Source organism: Schistocerca americana, chromosome 1, assembly GCF_021461395.2.
Source record: "Schistocerca americana isolate TAMUIC-IGC-003095 chromosome 1, iqSchAmer2.1, whole genome shotgun sequence".
Taxonomy (NCBI): domain Eukaryota; kingdom Metazoa; phylum Arthropoda; class Insecta; order Orthoptera; family Acrididae; genus Schistocerca; species Schistocerca americana.
In genome coordinates, this window is record NC_060119.1 from 985898111 (window position 1) to 985919992 (window position 21882).

General features: G+C 42.4%; 1 protein-coding gene across 1 annotated transcript in view; it reads right to left on the minus strand.

Annotated features, from left to right (window-relative positions):
• Positions 1-21882, minus strand: part of LOC124595787 (transcription factor collier) — a 480633-nt gene that overhangs the window by 425740 nt on the left and 33011 nt on the right. Inside the window, exon 4 of the mRNA XM_047134679.1 lies at positions 17482-17537. Coding sequence (XP_046990635.1) covers positions 17482-17537 — 56 coding nt within the window. The remainder of the gene's footprint in view (positions 1-17481; positions 17538-21882) is intronic.

The following is a 21882-nucleotide window of genomic DNA, read 5'->3' on the forward strand; positions in this document are numbered from 1 at the left end:
GTGTTAACGACATGGTAGATTGCTAGCCGACAGTCTTTTAAACTTAAAATATAAAGAATAACTGCTTATACCAGCGCGAATTTTGGACAGTTATGTGCCAAATAAATAAATTAATAAAAATAAAAAATTACCTATCTATTTCATAAACAATCACACGAAAGAGATACCCATTAACAGGGAGTAAGAGAGAGGCGTATTAGTATCTTCTAAGCACTATAGTCGAGTCGGCGTAAGTTGATACTTGACAGCTGCGGTAAGCTGAGCGCGGCAGCTTCGTGGGCCTACCTCAACCAATAACGAAACGCGATTTTGTAAACGTCTCTATTGTAATGTGTCAGTGGTGACAATGTAGCTGAAGCCTTTACTACAGCCTTGCAGATATGCTCGTTTGCTGTTACTACAAGCGTGTCACTCAGACACTGTTAAGAGAAAACACAACGACCAGAAATCATGCTTTTTATTCGAATGAAGCATGCTTGAGTCGTAATCGAGGAGCAGCGGTGCTACAAGGAGGAAAGGTTACCCGGTGTACGTCACGAGCGTTTGCAGGACTGAGATGTCGCTAATAACGAAAACCTTTAAAAACAACAAAGGGGAAAAGCCTTGGAGCTTTCTAAACAAAATGTCGAATCAGAACACCTTCAGCCAATTAAATTCCCAGTTATTATTTTACTTGAGCACCCATTTTCAAAGCCGCACTTGTCGGCAAGTGATGATCGAAGGGATCGTTGCATTAAGAAACCATCCACAGATACCAGTCGCTGAATGCTGGCCCCTATTTTGACTGGATCGGAGGTGGGAGTCTTCCTTCACGTCGGTTAAGGTGCCGGCAGGCTGCGTAATGTAGCGCTGAAACTGGTGCTCAAATAGAATAATAACTGGAAATTTAAGCGGCCGAAGGTGTTCTGATTCGACATTATATAATGAACAGCCGAAGTCCCGCAACCATCTCTATAAAGATAGACTTAACAGAGACTTGAAGCTTTCTAGTCGCAAGGCGCTGTCGATAATTTGAAAATCAGGTAATGTTTTCAGTGTAGTTGTTACCACTGTATATTTCGAGTGAGACTGTGTTGTAAAGAATGTACCATGAAGTTATATAATGCAAAAAAGAAAACAGTGACCTTTGACGTCTTCCTTACAAATGAATACGGTTTGCTTGAACGTCTGTTAATATCGAAAACGGATCTCTAGTTCGTTAATGTCTGCGAGCAGCTTAATGACGACGCCGAGGTTTCTTTCTCATCAATGAAATCGTCGCACAGCTACTGAACGCTCCGATCGATACGACTGCCGCATGCGAAGCGGATAAACATTGGACGTTTTAGCAGTCGTAACTGAAAACGCGAGTGCAGAAATAATTTGATGTGGGTCGCTGAGTAACAGGGTGCGTGACACCACTTTGCAGCGATGTTGACAGCACGGCGCTGCAGACGTAACAAGTGCTCCATAACGAAGCAATCTATGTATTTGTCCGTTGTCTGCCATTGCCTCGACAGGCCTGCTGCTGTAAAACTAATTGGACGAAATACAGCAGTTTCAAAAACCAGAAAATATGAATGACAACCCCTGTTGTCTGAAAATTTATATTTATTAGGCGCGTCTCTTTTATTTATCTAGTTTGCTATTTTCGGTATCTTCTCGATAGGTAACGTACGTTTTAGTTATTGTATCCGTAGTGGGCGGGCAAAACTCAGCCACTGCCCATGGATCATATGATGCAGTAAATGTAACAGTCAGTTGAAGACGACTATATTCCCTCAATCCGGTTTCGGATGTGAAATGTACCTTCAGTGGCTAGTTCGTTTAAGAACGTAAAGGTAACAGATAGTTCAGGTAACCAACTGAAATCGATTTCAATAACAAGTTTCTTGTTCGGTCATAACGTATTTTATTTCCACTGCGCGTTTCATAAGCTTAAATTTCCACTATCATTTGGTTTTATGTGGACTAATACGACATTAATGTGTTGTGTTAACGACCCTAAAGTAACATGTAGCACTGTCGCCAACGATCAGACGCTTCTTTTTTTGTAGTGTCAAGGAATCTGCGTTCAGTGGAGACATTTCAGCAGCTTACCCAAAAGTCTGAAACACAATACATACATTTCATATTAACTGAGATAAATCCATCTCATTCTCGAGGTTTAAACCTCTGAAACACGTTGTTGTTGTTGTGGTCTTCAGTCCAGAGACTGGTTTGATGCAGCTCTCCATGCTACTCTATCCTGTGCAAGCTTCTTCATCTCCCAGTACTTACTGCAAGCTACATCCTTCTGAATCTGCTTAGTGTATTCATCTCTTGGTCTCCCTCTACGATTTTTACCCTCCACGCTGCCCTCCAATGCTAAATTTGTGATCCCTTGATGCCTCAGAACATGTCCTACCAACCGGTCCCTTCTTCTTGTCAAGTTGTGCCACAAACTCCTCCCCTATTCTATTCAATACCTCCTCATCAGTTACGTGATCTACCCATCTAATCTTCAGCATTCTTCTGTAGCACCACATTTCGAAAGCTTCTATTCTCTTCTTGTCCAAACTATTTATCGTCCATGTTTCACTTCCATACATGGCTACACTCCAAACAAATACTTTCTGAAACGACTTCCTGACACTTAAATCTATACTCGATGTTAACAAATTCCTCTTCTTCAGAAACGCTTTCCTTGCCATTCCTCTCTATTTCGACCATCATCAGTTATTTTGCTCCCCAAATAGCAAAACTCATTTACTACTTTAAGTGTCTCATTTCCTAATCTAATTCCCCCAGCATCACCCGATTTAATTCGACTACATTCCATTATCCTCGTTTTGTTTTTGTTGATGTTCATCTTATATCCTCCTTTCAAGACACTGTCCATTCCGTTCAACTGCTCTTCCAAGTCCTTTGCTGTCTGACAGAATTACAATGTCATCGGCGAACCTCAAAGTTTTTTTTCTTCTCCATGGATTTTAATACCTACTCCAAATTTTCCTTTCGTTTACTTTATTGCTTGCTCAATATACAGATTGATTAGCATCGGGGAGAGGCTACAATCCTCTTATATCTGCCATCTGGTTTCCGTAAAAATTGTAAATAGCCTTTCGCTCCTTGTATTTTACCCCTGCCACCTTTAGAATTTGAAAGAGAGTATTCCAGTCAACATTGTCAAAAGCTTTCTCTAAGTCCACAAATGCTAGAAACATAGGTTTGCCTTTCCTTAATCTTTCTTCTAAGATAAGGCGTAAGGTCAGCATTGCCTCACGTGTGCCAACATTTCTACAGAATCCAAACTGATCTTCCCCGAGGTCGGCTTCTACCAGTTTTTCCATTCGTCTGTAAAGAATTCGCGTTAGTATTTTGCATCTGTAACTTATTAAACTGATTGTTCGGTAATTTTCACATCTGTCAGCACCTGCTTTCTTTGGGATTGGAATTATTATATTCTTCTTGAAGTCTGAGGGTATTTCGCCTATCTCATACATCTTGTTCACCACATGGTAGAGTTTTGTCATGACTGGCTCTCCCAAGGCCGTCAGTAGTTGTAATGGAATGTTGTCTACTCTCGGGGCCTTGTTTCGACTTAGGTCTCTCAGTGCTCTGTCAAACTCTTCACGCAGTATCTTACCTCCCATTTCATCTTCATCTACATCCTCTTCCATTTCCATAATATTGTCCTCAAGTACATCGCCCTTGTATAGACCCTCTATATACTCCTTCCACCGTTCTGCTTTCCCCTCTTTGCTTAGAACTGGGTTTCCATCTGAGCTTTTGATATTCATACAAGTGGCTCTCTTTTCTACAAAGGTCTCTTTAATTTTCCTGTAGGCAGTATCTATCTTACCCCTAGTGAGATAAGCCTCTACATCCTTACATTTGTCCTCCAGCCATCCCTGCTTAGCAGTTTTGCACTTCCTGTCGATCTCATTTCTGAGACGTTTGTATTCCTTTTTGCCTGCTCCATTTACTGCATTTTTATATTTTCTCCTTTCATCAATTAAATTCAATATTTCTTCTGTTACCCAAGGATTTCTACTAGCCCTCATCTTTTTACCTACTTGATCGTCTACTGCCTTCACTACTTCATCCCTCAGAGCTACCCATTCTTCTTCTACTGTATTTCTTTCCCCCATTCCTGTCAATTGTTCCCTTGTGCTCTCCCTGAAACTCTCTACAACCTCTGCTTTAGTCAGTTTATCCAGGTCCCATCTCCTTAAATTCCCACCTTTTTGCACACGTAGTGGTAATAAAATAAATAGTGACTGGAACAGTAAACTTGTTGTTTCAGTCGGTATCGATAAGCGTCATGATAAAACCTAACATTAAATTATCACAGTTAACTTCAACTAAGATGAGCTTCGCGGTGGAAAGCAATTTGTTGGGATAACGGAGTTACCAAAAAGTTACTGGTTGCTGTCACAACCGGAACATTTAAACCATAGAACGTTTCAAAAAATGGCTCTGAGCACTATGGGACTTAACATCTGAGGTCATCAGTCCCCTAGAACTTAGAACTACTTAAACCTAACTAACCTAAGGACATCACACACATCCATGCCCGAGGCAGGATTCGAACCTGCGACCGTAGCGGTCGCGCGGTTCCAGACTGTAGCGCCTAGAAACGCCACTTCGGCCGGCTCATAGAACGTTTATTTTAAGCTTCCGCTTTTAAGTGAAACGTGTAAGAGAGCGGGCAAAACGCTATTTCAGTTCTTCTTAAGCAAAACATTTCTTTGTGTGAAAGTCGGTTCCGCTGTACTTGTTTACCGCACGCATGACATAAGAACACTGATTGTTCATTAAAGACGACAAATTTACATCTATCTGTTCTAGTATCGATCACGGTAGATTGTTGGTAGACGAGTGGTAGGCGCCAGCCGATGTGGCCGAGCGGTTCTAGGCGCTTCAGTCTGGAACCGAGCGACCGCTACGGTCGCAAGTTCGATTCCTGCCTCGGGCATGGATGTTTGTGATGTCCTTAGGTTAGTTAGGTTTAACTAGTTCTAAGTTCTAGGGGACTAATGACCTCAGCAGTTGAGTCTCATAGTGCTTAGAGCCATTTGATCCATTTTGAGAGATAAGCCGCAGATCAATATATTGGGGTCGTCACTTTGTCTGAGGCCGAACAGAAACCAACTGGCAGTTTGAGTTATGGTGAAAACTCATGTGTGTACTGCGGCAGTGTAATCGTAAACGCCCCGGGCGCGAGCGGAAGCTCTCCGGTTTATAGTCCCGAACCGCCGCACTCTTTTTCCCATTGATATTCAACTGTTATGATACTTCGCAGAGAGTACAAAGGTTTCACTCCAGTAGCCGACCTGATTATTTACGTTACAAGTTACTTGCCTTCTGCAATCTGGGTTGATCTTATGGTAAGCTCTTTGTTGTCTATGACACAGGGACTCAGCAGACACACGGATGTCAAGAGTACTCAGCCATGTGTCTCCCTGTGGAGAACTTGTGCAAGTGCTTGCAGACGTCCTCAAAAACTGAACGCTTATACCTTACCTGGGCCTTCTTTCTACGCGATTGGCATCCTACTCGTACTAGGATCTGCTACTTAACGACAACTTGTTTTGCTGTATTGGACTGTGTTACTGTATTAGGCTGTCTTACCCCCATCTTCTTTTGCACTTGTCTCGTACCGGTAGGATAACACCGTTCTCTAGAGAGCGTCTGTTAATATTGAACTCCTGCTTCACAATACTTTATTATTACTCCGAGACCACAGGGGGTTCGTTATCGTTTGTAAAGTCTTCATAAACGAGTAAACTCTTTTTGGCTTGTAAGGTCATTAGTAGCGCAACTGCTTCCTCCTACAATTAACGCTTGCGGGACGTCAACCTACGAGTTGGGAAAATTGTGTAAAATTCTCTGTCCCTATATTCCATATATCCTCCCTCGTACTTCGTGTTGTATATGGTAAATTTCTCACGAGTGTTTTGGCTGGCACAATGGAGCTGGATTCTATGTAAGCTCACTCAATTGAAGAAGTGCTTGCCTGAAATCTGCATCCAAAAGGAGGATAAAAGACTTAACATTCTTCGGTAATGGACCTTGATAACACATAAGGATCACATATCGAAAAAGGACCACTTTACATGGCTCTCAGAAGCAGGCCACTGATGCGTTATACACATGCCAACAAAAACCGTCTAGCTTTGCGTTCTTGTTCGGTGCTATAACCTACAACGTCTGTTTTTAATGCACATCGATAATAGTGTTGCAGAGAATTAGACATTGGCGCTATCGAAATGAAGCAAGGCTTTCCAGTAATAGTCTATTTTGGGGAGAAAGGTATCTCTCGAGAGACAATAGCTTGGAGCACAACTCCTATGTAGGAGAACGAGTGAAGGAAACTTTTTTTTCCGTATGGTATCATTATTAATAAGAGCGTTACTTTTTCCCAAGGTCTAGCCGGTCGCGAAATGGAAATAACAGTGAAAATCATAAATGTTTTATTTGCAGCATTTACCTAAACATTCCAATCACTCCCCTACATAGACGGCGCTCCGACGTAGACATTTTCGTAGCATGATACCAACTTTCAAATACTCTCGCCATAGAGAGTAACCACCTGCGGTTTTCGCCAATCCTCTGCGCTGGTCTGCAGCTTATTGTCTGTGCCAAAATGTTGATCTCATAGTCAGAGGTTCACGTGAGCAAAGATACGAAAGTCAGAGGTAACCAAGTTCGGCCTGGGTGGCGACTGATCAAATACCTCACGCCCAAAACGCTGCAGGAGCGTCTTTGTTGCAGCTGCAATGTGGAACAGAGTATTGTTATGGAGAAATAACAAGACTGACTAAAGTAACTAAAGTCAGCCTGGAGCATGACTAAATACTCCTCTTCGGTTGTTCTGAACTGCCCTTAGTAGACGATTTTCTCGAATCGCGTGATCCACTCGCTGAACAAGATCGTAAGTTGACACACGCATTCTTCCCTGGCCACCTGAATTCTGAACGTCCGCACGTCCTGCTTCAAAATTCCTGCGCCATTGCCGCCCTTCGCTGTCGCGCTTGGCAGATATACTATGCGAGCTGCATGAAATTAAACTGAGCCCCTCAACACGAAGAAATCGAATAACAGTACGCTACGCACTTCACACTTGGTGGGAGACTATAGTTCTAGGCACCTTCAAGCGCTCACTGTGAGCTCAGAACTGGGAAGTGCGACGTGATGGGATTGACGGAGATACAGAGACACTGTGCAACGTATCTGGCAAAGCTTCATCAAGTTTCCACTGCGGTTTCAATGCCACGACCGATGCCATCTCGGAAAAAAAAATGAAATAGCCCTCGTATAATCCATATAGACCCATCTTTATGGTCGTTATCGGCTAAACGTAAGATATATTTTGCTACTACCGGTAGAATATAGAAAGATGAAGCGAATAAGGTACATATGGCACTCTAGTACGAATAGAAAAGGAAGCAGTAATGAGTTTGCTGTGCTCTGGTAAAAAAAAAATCCAATCGTTGATCTTACGTGTTTTAAAGTAGGCTCAGAAAATCTTTATTCAAGAGATCACATGGAGATAGGAGTCCCGGTGATGCAAATACAAATCCATACTCTTAACCAACCATTACTTCTTTCATTCGAAGAAGTCAACAAAAGACCATACTAACACGGCATCAGTGTAGCAGCTGCTGTGTCTACCATTGTGGAGACTGTAGCCCTATGTTGTAGCTATACCAGCGCTGCTGAAACACATTCTGAAAACTGCAGTAAAGCCTGTTTGGTCGACTAACTGTTGTGTACGTACCTGTTACCAGTTACTGTAGTTTGCTAGAGTTCATGAGTAAGAAACAGAATTCATAATACAGGTTGTTTCAAACAGACTCATCTAATTTCATAAAACTGTATCTCCCTCAGGCATCAGAAACACGATAGCCAAGGCCGTCCCACACTTTCGAGAGCGTGTCTGCCACTGCTGGTGCTATCCACCGTCGCAGTCGACATGAAGTTGCTGGAGACACTCAAATGGAATCTTTCACAAAACCCTATATAAAAACGTCGCATACCATGAGATGAAGCGTCCTTGGAGGCCGACGGCACAGAGTGAAGTCAGTGCGCCAGTCCGCCGTGTAGGCAGCTTGCTTTTAAGAAACGCTCATACAAGCGTGTACCAGTGCGATGACGCTTCGGCTTGTTGGAAAATGAAATTTTCAGTACGTTTTCGCAATTGTGGGAAAAACCAAATCAGCAACATAAATGGCTAGGTGATTTCAGTGAACAAGTGAGTTGCACCAAGAAGACTTCTACCGGAAATTTACAACTGCTGCCGAGCTAAACTTTCAGATCTGTACTGTAACGTAAAATGTATCCCAAGTTTCTAGCTTCATTCATGTGGAAGATATAGTCTCGCAAAATCGCATGAATCTTTTTGAAACAACCTTTATTTTGTTGCACATGTTTGAGAGACGTACGGTCTTTTTAGGATCAGTGAGTACGATTAAGCACATCCAGCTGCGAAGTAAAATCTCAATTTCATATCAACAAACAGTCTCAAGTGCTCAGTTACATTCGCAGACCCTTATTGTACTATCCCAGAACCTTTTTTTCCTAGCACGAGGAAGCCTGTGAGTCGGAAACGGTCCACACGCTTGATTCCGGGAAAACACGTGGGGTGGTGCCGAATTTTCGCCAGCCGCGGCGCGGGTTGCAGCCTCGCGGCTTAACGCGTTTAAAGCTGCGAATCTAATTTGCTAGGGAACGCTGCAACCACGCGCCGCTTACCGGAGGGGGGGGGGGGGGGGGGGGGGAGAGAGAGAGGCGGCTCACCTCTGGCGTCTCTCGTAGCGACTCCTAGCATCACTTTCACACGGTGCTTGTTGCGCAGCAAAGTCCAAGATGTTTCATGTCTTCTTTTCTCTGTTTCATTCTATTCTGTCTTGATTATAGTATTCATTCAATAACTGTTGGTGAAACACAACGCTTGTTGGCTATAAGTAGAGAGAAAGCTCACCCTAAAAATTGCGCAGTTTTGCGTCTTTAAGGTGTTAACTGAAAGACACGCAGAGTGCAAAGGGTACTCACATAGCACAAATTTTACTTTAATGACAGTTTTGCAGTTGCGGGATGTTAATCCGGGTTGCGGGAGAGTGTTGGTCAATTTGGATAATATAAATCTGACACACAACTTGGTTCTTAACGGAACTGACACAGATTACATTTTCTTCTTTTTGTTACTCGTGTCAACAGAATTTCGGAAGGGAAAATGATCCTCCAGTTCTTTAAATTCGGTTTTTTCGTTTTCGTTTCTCTAACTGACCCGTGCGGTGCTTCGATATGAACTACAGTCAGTTTGCAGCTAAGCAGCCGCGTCCCTCCGGGGGGCACGCGCGCTCTCCATCGTTTACAACCGGGAACTGCAGGATGGCCATCCAAGGAAACGAGCTGTCACTCATGTGACACGTGAATGCTACGAGTATTTGCCTAAATTGTATAAGACTATTAGCGAATGTGTGATTCTTTACTCTACCGACTTACATGCCCGAGAAGCATGTCGTTTGGATTTGGTGGAAGACGCCCTTGGATCTTTGTCTGCTATTTATGTCTGCAGAGTTCATGGGCAATGTGCGATTAGTGTGTCATAATGATCAGCGCTTGTTGAACTTATTTGGAGAGCTTCTTAGAGTGTAGACTGTATAGAAAGTTATTCAGAGCTATCTACTCTGCCACAGGGTTCTTTAAACTGTGTGTGTTATATTGTTTTAGGTTTGAGTTTAAACCTGATTTCATTTAAACAATTTACCGGTTCCACCTTGACTAATTTACTTTGCTAAAATTGTTCTCGCCACAGTTATTCGGAGTGGATTGCCTAGTTCCTATTTATTTGGTTTGAGCCCTGTTGGTAATTTACAAATATTATATGTGCTGGTTATGTCTAATTCATTTTGTGCTCAGCATTAATGCAAGTTCAGTTCTGCTACTTACAGTTTTAGTTTAAGCCATGTGGGCGTTGTCTGAATGTTATTTATACAGTCTTTCACAGAACTAGTCTGAATTTTCACAACTTAAAACCAAACTGCACACTTTGGTACATTCTACCTAATTCTACATTTGGCTATTTGTTCCTAATTTAGGGCTCTTTAACGACACAACCTCATCCTGTCTGACAGTTCAAATAACGTCCCCGCCATTTACGCAAAAGTGATGATTCACCAGGTTCTTATAAAGAGAGAGGCGCTTAAATAATCTGGCCCTGGCGTCTTTCCACTAAAAGCGACTGTAGTTACTTTTCTATTCCACTATGGTCTCTGAGTGAATGAACAGATGATTCCGAACCGCTTACTGATTTTACATATGACCAAAACCTCTTAGGGTTTTCACTCAGATCGACTGACAAAATTTTATAATCAAATTCAATGAACTCTTCTTTCGTTGCCCTCCTTACGCTCATTTTCGCTTCTTTCAGCGTTTGTTTGTCAGTTAGGTTTTGACTGCTCTTGAATCTGGCGTAAGTTTTCTTCGTTTCGGAGCCGTTTCCTAACAAGCCTATTAAACACGGCGGGTCTTTCTCATCACTTAAGACCTTGTTCGTATTTATTAGCACGTAACATTCCTTGTCTGGCGAGGTTGACATTTGATGTACCTCTACTTTTACGACCAAGCCCAACATTTCCAGTCTTCGACGAATAAGTTGCGTGGTGTACACATCTTCGAAAATCACACGCCGGAAAACACATGACCATGTCGCGCTCCGTAACATACTTCCTCCTTGCATCACTACCATCTCTTTCTTATCTCTTTGACACAAATAATAATAATAGGTCTACAAAATTCTATTTTACATATATCCTCCACAGTCATATACGTTAACGCAATTGCATTTAAGACACAAAATGCACACTACGCAAATGAATGTATCAGTACTGGCGTAGAAGGGAAAACATTTCCATTTAGATAGTGACCGATGACCTCTGGAGTTCGGTCCCATAGTCCTTACCAGAAATTTCCATTTTTTTTTCCGTGTAGATCTGTGCTGACTTCGAAATGAAACGTATCTGCAAACAGAGCGAAATACCTCCGTTTTAAGAAACCAGATTTTCTTCACAGATAAATTTTAGGGAGACATTAATCTGAAAACTGCTGCGGACACACTATCAACCGGCTTCTGTGCCAGAGATAAATCGATACGATGAGTTTCCTTTGCAACAGCAGCTTGTTTGCGGATGACAAAGAGTTCTAGGCACTCCCGTAGGCGGTAACGAATTCTCAGGGGTTGTAGGCAAGGTAAGGAAGACGGGCCTTAAGAAGGTAGTCCCAAGACCACTACACTAAAGAGTAACAAATGAGTAATTTTTACACGCATGCCAAGAGTGTGATCAAGGTTTTATGAGTTTTCATATCTCTAACTGCATTCAGTGCGTATCATCTAAAGAGGAAATAAATCAAAGTGTTGAATGACAGTCACTAAGCTGACTGTTTCTTAAAACATCAGAATACTTATGACTGAATGCGAGATTAATATCGGTGCACGTTTCGTCTGCTTCTTTACTAAGAACAATTTCAATCGAAGTTGTTTCTAAAGCTTCCGTAACGAACCTTTCAAAAGAAAGTCCAGTTATATGACATTATCAGACAACTGTGAGATGGTACGAATGCCGACATTGCACTTAGCAACAAGTGGTGAATTTACCTCTTTTCAAAAGCCACTTATGACAAATGTCATATACCCAAACTATTCCAATAAAAAGTTCCGTTAAAGTCCTGGAAAGCCACGAAAAAATTTCGTAAAACTGATATCGCCTAGAATTTCAGGATATTCTGATACGACGTTTATTTTTCTTTTCAATCCCAAAGTCGCATGTTATTTAATGTTGGTGAAATATCGCGTATCTTGTGGTCAGTTTAACGCGGAAATATATTAACTGGTAATGTATCGAGGTGCAGTTGCTACAACTTTTTCGTATTATACCTTAAATTACACATAGACAGTCTTAGGTCATGAAAGAAATTAGGCTACATCTTTTTGATGGACTTTAGGATCGGAAGACTGAACCGCAAGGCGATTAGTAGCTTCCTACAGTGTATTTATAAACGCGTTCTTTTACATTATTGCCTTTACGTTTTCTCAGCTGGACAAAAAAAGAGTAGTTCCCCGTTTGATATAAATTTCAGTCATGCAGTTCAAACAAGTCTTTCACTTTGGGTTTGGTTACTCTACTCCTTGAATGGAATATTCGTGAATACGATTTTATGTAAAATCAGCTTTATTGGACTATAGCTATTACTGCCTTATTGAAAATATTCTATTATTATTAAGAGTACAGAAATAAAGAGAAAGCAACTTTCGGAAAATATTTCAAATTTTCCTCAAATATCTAATGAAGTTTTTCTTAAGTATCCTGATTACTTTCATATAATTAAATCTTCATTAGCAGAACTAGACCTCATGCTGGTCAGTTTGATAACCCATCTGTCCATTTTTTACTCTTCATTTGGCTATTAAAATTAGTACAAAAATCCATTGTGTAATTCCTAGGGAGTCTTGTTTTCGTTCCGCTCAAACATTTGATCAAAAAAATGAGACACTGCAGACGTCTGTTATCAACAACGATCGAGTACCTGTCACAATATGTTCTCTCCTAAGATAAAATACTGCTCTTCTATGTGAGTGGAAATTTCCTATGTCGGACAGTGACTAGGTCGGCCAGCCGCCCTCAGACGGAGACGCTGCATGGCGTGGATTCGTCGCGGCACCAACACTGGAGCAGCCCATCAAGACGTACCGCTGGCTCAATCATTAAAACGCCGAAAAACGGGTGGAGGACGGGTTGCGTAGGAGAAGGAGGGTGGGTGAGGACGATGGAGGCGGGGTGGTGCAGGGGGGGGGGGGAGGGGGTGCAGGGCAGGGCGCCCGGCGCGTCCGCTGCTCAAGTATTCATTGGCTCCGCGTTTGATTCTCTCACGGTGAGCGCTCTGCCACCTTTCGCAGCAGATCGCTGTAAATATAACATCCTGTGTGGCCACGGTTAAATATAGCGCCGCGTTTTCACACCTCACAAATTATTAATTATCGACCGCAGCAAGAGGCTGCTGTAGCGCACGGCCCGTTGAATTTTTGCCTTAGTTGTAATGTTTCCGACCGCGATATGCCGCCAACTGAAATTTTATAAAATTTTCAACCCGCGGACGTATCTGCTGCCAAATGATTCATCGCGCACATTGCCTAGAATGAGAGCGTGCCCGAGAGCCGCTGTTTGGCAAACGAGTCGTGCGACGTTTGCGGTTACCACCGACCGTGAGACGGCCTACATTAGTGAACAGCGAGCTCTCGCGTCCTGGGCGTGACCTCGCGCAACGCCCGTCATAGTGCTACGCAGAACTCGCAAGAGGGCATGTAAAAAATTAAAGTCGCGGAGATTCTCACACAGATCTGTTTACTACAAAAGTCAAACAAACACAGTGATATACGTACCCTGAACGGCTAATTGGCTCATATTATTTTGATTGATAACGAATATACTATTACTCTGTTATTTTGTAATATCGTCAGACTGGCCACCTCACGCCGAAATTCGAGACAGAAACTTCAGGCAAAATGAACAGTTGAAACCTCTGTCATTCATAATTCTATAATAATTATTCCCAAGAGCCCAGGCTGGAAAGTGAGACAGGTGTATTGACAGACAAAATAAAGCCTAGTGCAGTCATTTCTGTACGATTCCGCTTCGGCAGATTGCGAGTCAGTTCTGCCGATTACTTCATCAAGTAGCTTCTCCTTTGTCCTCAAGAGGATGAGTGCACTCCGTTTCAGACTTTTCCACCACAAAAAACCCGAAACGGTCAGCGAGAATTGAGACGAGCGCGCTGGCCACTGAACCTCGGAACTGACCTGTTCGGAGACTGGGGCTGTGAGACAACTGATGTGGTTTGCCCCGGCGACTCAGTTTTTAACAATACTGCAATACTGAACACGGAAAGGTCGGATTTGTGTCCTTCTACGGCAAGCAGTTTTGAACTATCAGTAAACACCACCTCCTAACTTTACTGAAAAACTGAGTCCGACGACCTCCAATCAATAAACTGACTCAATACAACACTGCAGTTATCTTTACTCATATTTACTGGAACGGTTTCCATTTATTAATTGAAAAAAAAGAGAAATGTATACGTTGAGGTCTCACACACACACACCCAAAACCACACACACACACACACACACACACACACACACACACACACACACAGAGAGAGAGAGTTCCTTTTCCCTTGCGCCTATACATCTCGAACTAACTGTCGTTTCAAGAGAAACATGTATCCGCAGAAATGATTGTCAACATTATGATACGAAGCTTATTATGAAAAGTGAATCAATATCAGAAAATGACGAAAAACCAGAAGAAGAATGAAAAAGAACAGAAGAAATTAGTCTTTATTACAAACAGGAAAGCAACGTGATAACATTAACAATGAAGGGAGCGCCCCTGATCGAATGAACAATTTTGCTGACAGTAAGGAGTCCTCACACTTCACTGTTATCACGCCAAAACATTTCTGGGCAAGAGCAGCCGTACGTGTCTCAGTTCTGTGTTTGGTGTGTTGCGTTTGTAGTTGTGTAATGTTAATGACAACGGAATACTCCTGCAGTGAGCTGTTGTATTTGTATTGTTCTGAACAAGGTTGCAACGAAAGGGAAGGAGTGTTAGGAAACAACATATTGTTCTGAAGAGTACATATGGACTGAGGAAATCAAAAAATGGTTCAAATGGCTCTGAGTACTATGGGACTTAACATCTGAGGTTATCAGTCCCCTAGATTTATAACTACTTAAACCTAACTAACCTAAGGACATCACACACATCCATGCCCGAGGCAGGATTCGAATCTGCGACCGTAGCAGCAGCGCGGTTCCGGACAGAAGCGCCTAGATCCGCTTGGTCACAACGGCCGGCTTAGGAAATCATAATAGCTTAATCCAGGGGAAGAATAATCGAAGTCTATGTTCTCACTATAAATAACATTAGCGAGAAGTTCGCTGTTTGAACCGGATATTTGTGTGCTGTCTGGAAACAAGTAATGGAAAGTCTTTGGGCGTTTGGGTGATGTCGATGTTGCGGGAAATCTGGTGGTGTTGACAGCTCTCATTTTGTTGCAATCAATATACGGGTTAGATATTTCTAGTACTGAGGAGGTGTTATTCTCTGTATCTTTTTGTTGTTGTTTAAATGGAAACTGAAACTAACTCTAACTTGATGCCAGAATAGAGTATGTTCGTATCAAAAGTAACTGCGACGACACTCGTGCTCTTAGCCTATGAGATGCTATACTGCGACTTGTAATCGATTGATGATCAACTGTAAGCTTCCATCTGTTTTCACCTCACTGGCCGGACCCTGGTCCGCAGAAAACTTTGTACCATGCGAATCGGCGCCAGGAAGAAAGATAAGGGTTTAAAGCCTAGCTGACAATGGCGTCATTAGAGACAGAGCACTAGCTCGTTTGAACAAGAATCGGGCAGGAAATCGACTGTGGTGTTCTAAAATAACCATTTCAGAGAATTCCTTGCTGAGTTAAAAGAAGCTACAGATAACTTCAATCTAGTAGGCTGGTCGGCGACTTGAGATCCGTTTCTTCCGAAGCCTTGTCGAATACTTTAAGTGCTGGCACTGTAACCGGCCCCTTCAGTTCTTATCTCTTTAGCCACTTCCGTGACGAAAACGAGACATTCTTCGATTGAATCTGACATCAGGTCACGAAAACGTTTCTGTAGTGCACACTGTATGCTTCCAACCATTTTAACGAAAAAAATATGGAGACCCGTTTGGCTCGTTATATCGGACTGGATATTGTTGTTTGTAGATGACATCATTTGGCCTTTAAAGCTTGATGTTCTCATTTGCCTGACGAACAGTAAATGTAAAGACAAAGAAAAGTTATTTGGCCCCAGTGTTTATTGGTTAGTGATAACAATAAGGACGCACTTCTCAGTTGTTTTTTTTTTCAATTGTGCACGATGTGTCTCTTAAATGAAGAATTTACGTACCGTGAGAGATTTTATGAAAAAGAAAACTGCTGTTTCCACTGGTGAATTCTTTCTTAAGGTAATTAAAAATGAGGTCCGCAGACATTGGGTTTAAAAGCCGATAATCATTTTTTTAAAAAAGGAAAAAGAAATCTAGAAGGATTTCAGATGTAGTGTTTCTCAAGGATTTAAAATCTAAATGGGCAAGTATACTATTAGACGCAGGAATATTAGAAAACATAATATAGGAAACAAGTCTACTGAATACTGTTTCGAGAAGAAGAGGTAAGCTGGTGGGCACCTTTGATTAACGAAGTTAATGTGGAAGCAGGTAACGGAGAGGGCAAATAGCAGGCGGCAAGGACGACTGCGTCTGTGGACATAGTTGTGTAATATGATTTTAAAGACCAAGAGATCGCCACAGGACAAGTGCAGGAAGGCATCAAACCAGTCGAAAGATCGAAAAAGGAGAAACTTTCTGGATACGAAATGACAAGATGACCTAATGGGTGGCATTAGCAAACATGCATGAACTCCATGGAAGTGTTTTGGAAGAAGTGGGAGATGGAACCTCCAGGCAACAGCGCATGTCACACATATGTATACCGTATTACATTTCACGGATCACATCTGTATCGCCCTCACGATTACAGTCAAAAGATACGGAAAATGTGAAAATATCTCACTCTCAAAATAAATAAAATGTTTCAAAAAAATTCATCCTTCTAAATTAATGAAGACAGAAAATTGGGGTAGATTTTTACTTATTCAAAATAATCGTCCGATTTTTCAAAGGTATATCTTTTTATGTGCATGCACATGCATCCTAGGGGTACACTGTACAATTGTGTTTAGATCAAAGTTTTCATTTACGTTTCACAAATGTTTAATGTGACCTCGAACGGACACACAGCAAACATTCAAACGAAAGTCAAACTGGTGCCATAATTCAGGGAGCATGTCTGGAGTTACTGAATTGACTGCAGCGCTGTTGTTATACGGCGTTGCAGTTCAACCAGAGGCGCATGAAGGGGAGGCGCACACATGAAGACTTTTGCAAGGTCTCAGTATAAAGTCACGTACCGTGAGATCAGGCTGCATTGGAGGCCAATGACACAGCACAGGACCCAAACAAACCTTACGGCCGATCCCTCAAACTCTCAACGAAAATCGCACTTCAAAACGCCTTTTGTTGCTGTAATGTCGCCTTCTCAACTCGGCGCTCATTGGGTAATGAACGAGCGAAAGAGCTAGCTGCGTCAGGGTGACTCCCAAAGGCGACCAAATGAACCGACACTTTGCAACTGGCGCCTAGATAAACTTTTGGTTTCGATGCCTAAGTTAAAATTCACTCGACATTTCTATCTTCATGTATGTGGGAGATATAGAGTCTAGGAATCGGGTACATCTTTTTGAAACATGCCGTACACTTGTACGTTGCGCTTACAGAGATGCTGGAAGAGGAAGGGTTGTGTGCTGAACCTCGGCAAGCAGAGATAGGTTGTCGTTAGCAGCGAGCAGCGACCTACCTGTTTGGTTACGGAGTCGATGAGCCGCACGTAGATGTCCTGCTCCTGCCGCACGCCTGCAACACACAAGCAAAGCTGTCACAGTCGGGTCGCCGCTTCACACGTCATCAATAAAAAAGCTTCAGGGCTCGTTCTTTCCGCATCATCGCCCTACGTTTCCCATAACTTCCTGTAAGTATCTAGGGTGATAAAAATGTTTCTCTTTGAGGGCGTTGCTGCAGTGTACATGCAACGTGGGGCGGGTATATAAGTACCGACGTGCAGGCAAGGGATTGGTATGGCACCCGTGTCTATCCGACGTGCGTGCGGTAAATGTAGAAAAGCGAAGTATCGCGAAGTTATTACGAAATGCACCCATACAGGACCAACGTGCTGTTATTCTTTTCTTCAAACACAGATAGACATCCATCGAAGCACGAAGGATGTGTATGGGCAACATGTATGTCGAAAACAACCGTTGTGGAATGGTGTACCATGTTCTGTGCTGGTCGCGATTCGACACAAGATGCCAGTCGGCCTTGGAGTTATGCCCTCTGAAGTGGGAGACATTCGAACTCCCGCCCTGTAATCCTGACCTCTTCCCATGCAATTATCACGCCATCGGTCCCTTAAAAAAGACCGACGATTCCTGTCGGACGGCGGATGTGCAGCAGGCAGTTACCAAATTCTTCTCGCAGCAGGACACGATGTTCTAAGAAACGGGTACCCCCAAGCCGGTACGTCGATGGGACGATTGCCTCAGTGCTCGCGGCGATTTTGCCTGATTGGCACACCGGTTCTCGACGGCACGCATTCGGAGGGACACTTTTTTAACGTCCCTTATGTGAGCACCCACTCCCAGTTCTTTTGTGGGAAGATTTCAACGTCGGACGTAAGGCAGTATGGACCACTGCAATTTATACTGCGTGTCTTTCGAGTCTATATTTCCAGGATCATTACAATTTGTATCGCACGACATTTTTTTAAGCTGATGCAATATGCACATCGCTCCTATATCCGTTACAGATATTCCCACAATATTTATTTTGAGACTAATGGTGTTTCTAACTTAAACCTGTATAAATTAATATTTGCATCAAATAGCAGTTATTACGTTACGTTAGATAGTTAATTTTAGTAATTCTGTGTTTGTAGGTCAGCCTTGAACGAAACTATTACCGCTATTTAACTTCAAAAAAATTGTCATGGTAGTCTCACCGTCTATGGTGACTCCTTGTTCAAATATACAAATTCACTTTCTTGTAATGAGGTGTACATACACATTTTGCTTGCAGACTACTGCAGTCATAGGAAAACCAGGAGAGTCATTAAGAGTGAGTAATGATTTCCCCTTTTTAAGCTCAAAGATGCAACTGTGTAAAAACGAGTACACGTCAAGCGTCTCGGCTTTCCCGTTGTAAGGACAGCAAATTAATATTTGTTTCATTTTTTTTATCATTGTCAGAATAAAAGCTTGTGACCGATGATCTCCGAGGACATAATAAGCGGTACTGCCTCTTCGTTCTTTGTAAGCAGCCTCTCATTCCAGTCTGTTTCGAGGACGTAAATCATATTCAGCAAGACCTACGCATACCAGCAACCCTATTGTTGTCTATTCTTTGGAAATAATCATCCTACGCAGTTGGCCGATTATCTTTCCTTTCGTATTCTTTAGTAAATCGTCTCTAAAAAGGTACGGGCGTGTTTTGATTAAAAAAAAAATACTGTCATGTTATTTTTCTCTGTGTAATTTTCTTAGAATTTTGGTTATAACTAAGTATAAAAACAGACATTTTCCTTTGGCCTAGAACAGTCGATATTCTTGACGTAGATCACGTATTTTTCGGATTTTGGGTGCAAGAATAGATCTGAGCGCAAAAGAATCTCGCTGACCAGCACTTGTTGGGTCACTATCAGTAGTCAACAGCTAGAGCCGAGTGGCTACTGCGGTACAGCGCGTCTCGCCGTGTAAGTGGTTATCCCGAACAGACACCGCATTATGCCAGCAGTCAGTGTGTGGTTTGGAGGAGGACGGGCGACAGCGAAATCCCGGGGCCCGGCGGCTCCCCAGAACGAACTTGTTTTAATCCGTGAGGGGCGGCGGCTGTGACATTTGACGTCACAATGCGCTCCCCGCCGCCTCTGGCATCGGCGCCGGCCAAGCAAGACGGTATTTGCGCCGCCGCCGCCTCGTGGCGCGTGCCCAGGGAGCGTGCGTGTGGGCTGAGGCGCCTGCTGCGGGGTGCAGCGCCGAAAGCTACGCACACATTTATGGCTTAATCCCATAGTGGAGATTGAGTAGAGTTTGCGGAGTGCGAAACCCATAGAGTACAAATGTCAATGGAGTGAGCATTCGGATGCACAGAACGAGAATTCTGTCCAAAACATCTCCTTCAGTTCAAGTCACGTGATTTTTGGACGGCGCATTTTAGCTCGTATAGCGCTTAGCGTATTTTGAGTGTTATCACTTCGGTGGTACAAATGGATCACCTTCAGAAGTACCGCGAAACGTTGTATACGTGTCTCATAGACGTCTTATCAATTTGATAGCGTACCTGGAACTGAATTTAGTTTACAGATGCTAACAGCAAAAATACTTTGCTTTTTTGCCAGAGTGTCATAGCTCAGATTCCACTTTATTTACGTTTTTCTCGGGTACTGGAAGATGTGACATCCAACAATATTTTTCTTAGTTTTCTGTTCACTTATTCTTATTGTCGAATCTGCTTCAACGAATTACGTTGCAATGAGACCGTACAGTGCTCCAAAATGCCACAATAAAAAAGAAAAACAATGCATTTGGAACTATGAAATTGCTACAGTAAATATGCTAATCACACTACCAATTTTTCTCTTATTATTTTCAATTTTTGACTCTTTATTAATCAAATGGTTCAAATGGCTCTGAGCACTATGGGACTTAACAGCTGAGGTCATCAGTCCCCTAGAACTTAGAACTACTTAAACCTAACTAACCTAAGGACATCACACACATCCATGCCCGAGGCAGGATTCGAACCTGCGACCGTAGCGGTCACGCGGTTCCAGACTGTAGCGCCTAGAACCGCTCAGCTACACAGGCCGGCTTTGTTAATCTTTCGGGAAATTAGAATACAGAAGTCACATAATGTAGGAACTTGTCTCATGCAGAAATACTTAGATACACGCAGTGGTTTGAGAACCTGCGTAAATTACAAGAAATTATTCAGACCGGCACATATAAATTTCATTTGCATATGAACATAGCACGAACATCTATATGATGACTGGCAGTTCACTCAAACATACTTGCAAATTTATCAAGCACATGGTTAAAAGTCACAGAAATTAACTCTACAGTACACGACTTTATAATACCATATTTTGATGTTTTTCGAACATGTAAAGTGCCTCATATAATATAACAGTTACAATTACACATTTGTTGTACATACCTATGAAACGTTGTGGTCCCTCTTTCACATACTTCTCTTTATATCCATAGCAACAAAAATGCTGCACCATAGCAGTTACTAGTGCTCAAACGCATATAAAGCAAGGTGAACATGTGAAACATTCAAGTTTTGGTATTACCCCAAAATACATATAGGCGACGTCTTCCGAAAATCTCGTGACTAGCCCGGTTTCATGTTGAGAACATGAGCGGTAGTCTACGATCACTCCATAAATATATATATGCTCTATGGCAAAACCAGACGACTTCATCCAGGTCCAAACTTTTACGGCCACAAAAATAATGACGTTCATAAAATAACCTATGTTAGAAAAAAAAGTAAACTGGGCGTGCAATAGGGAACAATGAAGCACACAAGGAAATCCCAATTCATGCGTAACTGGATAGACAACAGTGAATGCAAACACCAGCACAGCACAGTCCATCTAGGACAATCTGACATGATACTCGTTAGGGGAGCTGCATTTCATTAACACTCGCAAAAAAAGAAATAAATCTTTTGTTTATTTACTACTTGGATAAGAAAAATAAGGAAAGATGGTTTAGCGAAGCAGAAACAGATGTAATCTGGAGATCGGTTATATAGACGTACAGAAGTGCGATCCACTTACTGATGGAATGAAAGAGCAGTCCACATTTTCAAGAAACAAGCAAAAACATTTCATCGAAAAGACGTCGTCAAAGAAATAAAGGCGAACGTCTGCGGGGGGACCGGATGTACTGAATAAACAGCAGCGCACGAGAAACATACAGTTAATATCTCCTGGCCATTAACTAACTTAAGTGGTTAAAAAAATTAACATTTATTCTTCTTTCGTTTTACACAAAGATGCATATACTGTAGCACCAAAGCTTTGGAGAGACGTGCTAATAATCACTAACTTCGCGCTCTCCTTTGAACAAAGAAATAAAGCAAAGGAGAAACATCTTAGATAGACGGTGGTACATCACTACTGCTTGTCAAAATA